At 30.6% G+C, this 4,631-nt stretch overlaps 1 protein-coding gene across 1 annotated transcript in view; it reads right to left on the bottom strand.

Annotated features, from left to right (window-relative positions):
- Sycp2 (synaptonemal complex protein 2) overlaps nt 1-4,631 on the bottom strand; it is a 101,769-nt gene that overhangs the window by 79,591 nt on the left and 17,547 nt on the right. The window contains exons 9-13 of the mRNA XM_004644207.2: nt 2,578-2,663; nt 2,074-2,108; nt 1,152-1,294; nt 1,015-1,067; nt 1-30 (exon numbers count right to left, since the gene is read on the bottom strand). The exon at nt 1-30 is cut by the window's left edge and continues 14 nt beyond it. Of these exons, the coding sequence (XP_004644264.1) occupies nt 1-30; nt 1,015-1,067; nt 1,152-1,294; nt 2,074-2,108; nt 2,578-2,663 (347 nt within the window). The remainder of the gene's footprint in view (nt 31-1,014; nt 1,068-1,151; nt 1,295-2,073; nt 2,109-2,577; nt 2,664-4,631) is intronic.

Genomic DNA, 4,631 nt, shown 5'->3' with positions numbered 1-4,631 from the left:
AATGCTGACAAACAAGGAAATGTAAAGACCCTAAAATACAAAGTAGTTCAAAAGATTAATAAGGCTTCACAGCATAATCTTAAGTCATAAAACTCATACCTAGAATCAAAGAGAAATCAGGCAGAAATCAAAACTTTTTAAATCATCTTTATTTTAAAAACAAGTAATGAAGCTATGTTTAGCTAGAGAAAAGATTTTGAGGGTACTGCTCAGCCTATTATTTTGACTAAAATAAATACACCAAATTTTTTATATTGTTTATTCTCTTAATACAACGGAAGGGCCCACAGGACTTGGGAAAAGAAGAGTATAAGTGAAGAATTCTAATAAAAATGGCTAAATCCTTAGAATCATCTCATGCTCAGATATTAATTAAAACTACTTTATTTAATCTTCACAACAAACATATGAGGTAGGTATTTTAGTATTTTTCTAGCACAGGAGAGGAAACAGAGACAAGGTTTAAAACTGCCTACTGGATAGAAGTTACAATTCAAATCTAGGCAATATGATTCCTTGCAGTTAACATCCTAACTTTCATTTTCCTACGAAGTAAAATACATGTAAACTCCTTCACTGAGAACATCTATTATGTACCTATTCATGCTCATTCTTAAGGTTAGGTAACCTCTGAAAAACCCTAAAACGGAATACAACTTGTTTGCTATATATAGTTCAAGCAAAAATTGTGAATGCTTTTTATTTTTTGTGAAACAATAAATAATAACATATATGAAGGTGAATATAGTAAATCATATTGACATTCAAAATTATTAATATGAAATGAAAATGAAGTTTTTCTCTACAGTGCAAAGCAAAATAATGCCACTAAATGAATATTTCAGATAACCAGTGTAATAATTTAGTGAATAATGCTATATAAAATATTGTTTCAAATTTAATATCCATGCATACTTTACACTCAAACATAACAAAAGTTACATGTATAGCAGTTCAACACTGGGTGCTTCTTTTGAGCTGTGTTTCTTCATAAATAAATTGTTATATGTTTACCTTCTCTTATCGCCAAGCATGCCATTAACAAGGTTGAGAAATATCCTGCAATCCTAATTTTAAAAAAATATAAAGACTTTAAAAGTCATAATTAAATAAAAACATTTGTTAAATTCTGTTATTTTTACACTACTTACTGTTTCGAATTCAGAGTCTCTAATTTCTTTAAATGCATTAGCAATAAAATCCATCGAAAACCACTGACATGCCAGTTGTTGTCTTTGTTTTTCTGTGCTCATTCTACATAAAGCTTCTACAATGCCTACTTGCAAGTCGTAATCTATTAAAAAATTATTAATGTGATTTGAAATTATGAAAATTAAGTTTCTCAAAGTTCATGCATTTCATAAGGTATTAGAACAAGATAAATAAGAAAACATTAGTGTAACCTATTCACCTTTTATTATTTTTTATATGAAATAGAGATATCATTATTGGATTTAAGCCATTCCAAATAACATAACACAAGTCTATTAACAGAAAAAAAGTGAAATTTAAATAAAATTTAAAAGAAATTGTTAAATATTCAAAGGCCCTACCCTCTCATTATTAGGGTTGCAATTTGCAGAATATCTCATAAATAAATCGTATAATCTTTATATTCCTTTTGAATGATGTTTACAGTTTCCCAGGCTACTTTAAATCATGCTTTATTTCATACATAAATCACTACACATCAAAATTTTCTCATAGAAAACTCATTTAAGTTCTTTTAGTAACCAAAATGTTTTAAAAAGTCTGCCAGTCAAAAGACATCAGATAGCCTAATTTCATAAAATAACATTTGAGAAATACCATAGTACAAGTCAGATCTATTTGAAAATTAAGTTAGCATTTATACACTACCATTGATTATATTTATCTAAATTCTGTCATAGCAAATTACTTTGTCCCAAAGATTTTTATACTTATTTATATTAATTTAAAAATTATTTGGTTTTATTCAACAATTTAATTCCTTCAAATTTTCTCTTCACAGTGCAATATTAATATCATTTTTATTAGATATGATGTGCTAGTCGTAAATCTCAAATTCCAAATCTTAAAAGATATACTTACCTCCTGCATCTAAAATCCTTTCTCCCATACTACTCCTGTGAATTAAAATAATAATTTTATACTGAACAGAACTAGTATCAATAGAAAGCCCAAGAGTTTGGGAAATGAGCAGTCACTAAAATTTACAATTAGCTAGTATAACTTTTTAAAATCATTTATTCATTTATTTGGTACAGGATCTCTCTACGCAGCTCAGACTCATAATGATCCTCCTGTCTCAGCCTCCCCAGTTCTGGGATTACAGTGTGTGCTATCACACCTGGTTTCAGGCTGGCACAGCACAGGACCCATATGGCTTGTGGTACCAGGGATCGAAACTGGGTCTTTGCACTTGTCAGGAGGATGCTTAAGCCACTGAGCTATCTCCCCATCCACTATAATTAATTTTTGCAGAAAGGAATTATTAAAATACAAAGCTTATAATTTACAATTACTCAATGTAAATTTATGGTTGCCTTATAAAATTTCTGACTTGTACTAATAAAATACAGTATAAATTATTACATGAGAATTAACATTTCTTGGTTAGAAAGTATTTTTCTGGCATCTTGTGGCATTTTGTCAAGCATGATATTCATTTTTTTTAAAGTCTAGAAAAGAAAAAGTAAGACAATGAATTAATTTCATATTCAGTAAACCATTGCTTAGTCAAATAAGTTTATCCTAACTTTCTCTTAATTACTATATTTTATGCATGGAATGGACTAGGAGTTAGGAAAGGATATGAAGTATTATCATATATGTATAAATATGTAGATATTCAGTATTAAATAAACTAAAAGACATCAAAAATACAACATAACCTGACTTCTGTATTTAAAACATTAATACTCTTTGCAACATTAGACATTTTTATTTTAAAGAGAAAAATAAAAATGAAACAAAATTTCAAAATAATATAAGAGCAACAATGGTTAATACAATGTGTATTGTTATCTTCAAAGTAGCTGCTCAAAGTATATATGTAAAGTTGACCAAACAATATTAGCACAAACCTGTTTTTCAATGAACTAAGAGAAATTACCAGTATAACCACCAGAACTAGTGTGTGTGGGGGGGTGTACTTTCTCTCTTCCTTCTTTTCCCCTTTACCTCATCCCAGTTTCTCTTTCCTTTTCAATAGTTTCTTCCCATTTAACAAAATATTTTGGATGTTACTCTGAGCGTCTCATACTAGGAATTCAATAAGATGTTTACACATCAGTCTGATTTATTTCACTTATGAGTATGATCTCAAGTTATATCCATTTACCTATAGTGCAGGGGTTTTTTTGGGGGGGTATCAGGGATCACTCAAGACCTTGTGCTTGCCAGGCAGGAGTTCATGCCACTGAGCTATCTCCCTGGATATGCATTTTGTCTATAAATGTCTCAAGTTTATTCTTTTTTTATAGCCAAGTAGTACTCCATCATATAAAAATACTACATCTTTTTTTTAACCATTCCTCAGCTGATAGGCATTTTAGTTATTTCCAAGATTTAGCTATTACCAATTGTGCTGCTTTATAAATATGGGCATACATATATAGGTGTGGTATGATGTTTTTAATTCTTCCAGAAAAATATATAGAAGGGAAACAGCTGGGTCAAATTGGGCCCCTAGTCCTAGTTTTTTGAGGAAACTCCACACTGATTTCAACAGTGATTGCACCAGTCTATACCACCACCAACAGTGATGAAGGGCTCCTTTTGCCCCACCACCTCACTAGCATTTGTTATTCATTGATTTCCTGATGATAGCCCTTCTTTCTTGGGTGAGACAGAATCTCTCAATGTTGTTTCAATTGGCATCTCTCAAATGAACAATGATGTCTTCACATATTTATTTGTATTTTTTTCCATAATTTTATTGAGAGACAAATAGCAATGAGATAGTTTCAAATCAAATTGGTATGAGTTTCAATAATTAACATATTGCATACTCTCTTCCTAGTGGTTATTTGCTGTACAAGATGCAGACATGATATCCTACTTACAAACACTATTAGAACAAATCCTTCTATTCATTAAGAGAATGTAACTATATATCTATCCTAACCATTTTGAATACACAGATACAAAATGGACATTCATCTGTAACCCCCTTTTTTTTTAGTTCTGTCATTTGAATATTATAGGTGTGTTAACTCAGCAAAATATTCTAAAAGAGTCCAGTAGTCCATATGTTACAGGACTGTCCTGCTACAAGGTTGTATATGGTTAGATTTCTGGACCTATGTGTAAACATAGAATGATGTAATTCTTTATCCTTTTTAAAATATATTTTTGTTTTTTAAATGTTTTTTCATCATATGCTGTAAGGACTTAAAGTTCAACATATCAATGCTTGATGAAAAATACCCTTCCATGTTATGCCTAAGATGTTTGATATTCAGACAGATAGTGAGGTAAAGCTTAACAGCCTAGGTTGTATGGTAATAACAATAAGCTTCTCTTATGGAGGGTTAACAATCTAAGTTTGCAGACCAAAATTAGAGAAAATGGAGGGCCACAAGGAAAGCCAACATTTTGGTCCTAGGCTTCCAAAGTCAATTAAGACTCAGGACATATGAGAACTT

This window comes from Octodon degus, unplaced genomic scaffold (assembly GCF_000260255.1).
Source record: "Octodon degus isolate 3935 unplaced genomic scaffold, OctDeg1.0 scaffold00194, whole genome shotgun sequence".
NCBI classification, from domain to species: domain Eukaryota; kingdom Metazoa; phylum Chordata; class Mammalia; order Rodentia; family Octodontidae; genus Octodon; species Octodon degus.
The sequence above is the reverse complement of the archived record's forward strand: the minus strand, read 5'-3'. Positions and strand labels throughout refer to the sequence as shown.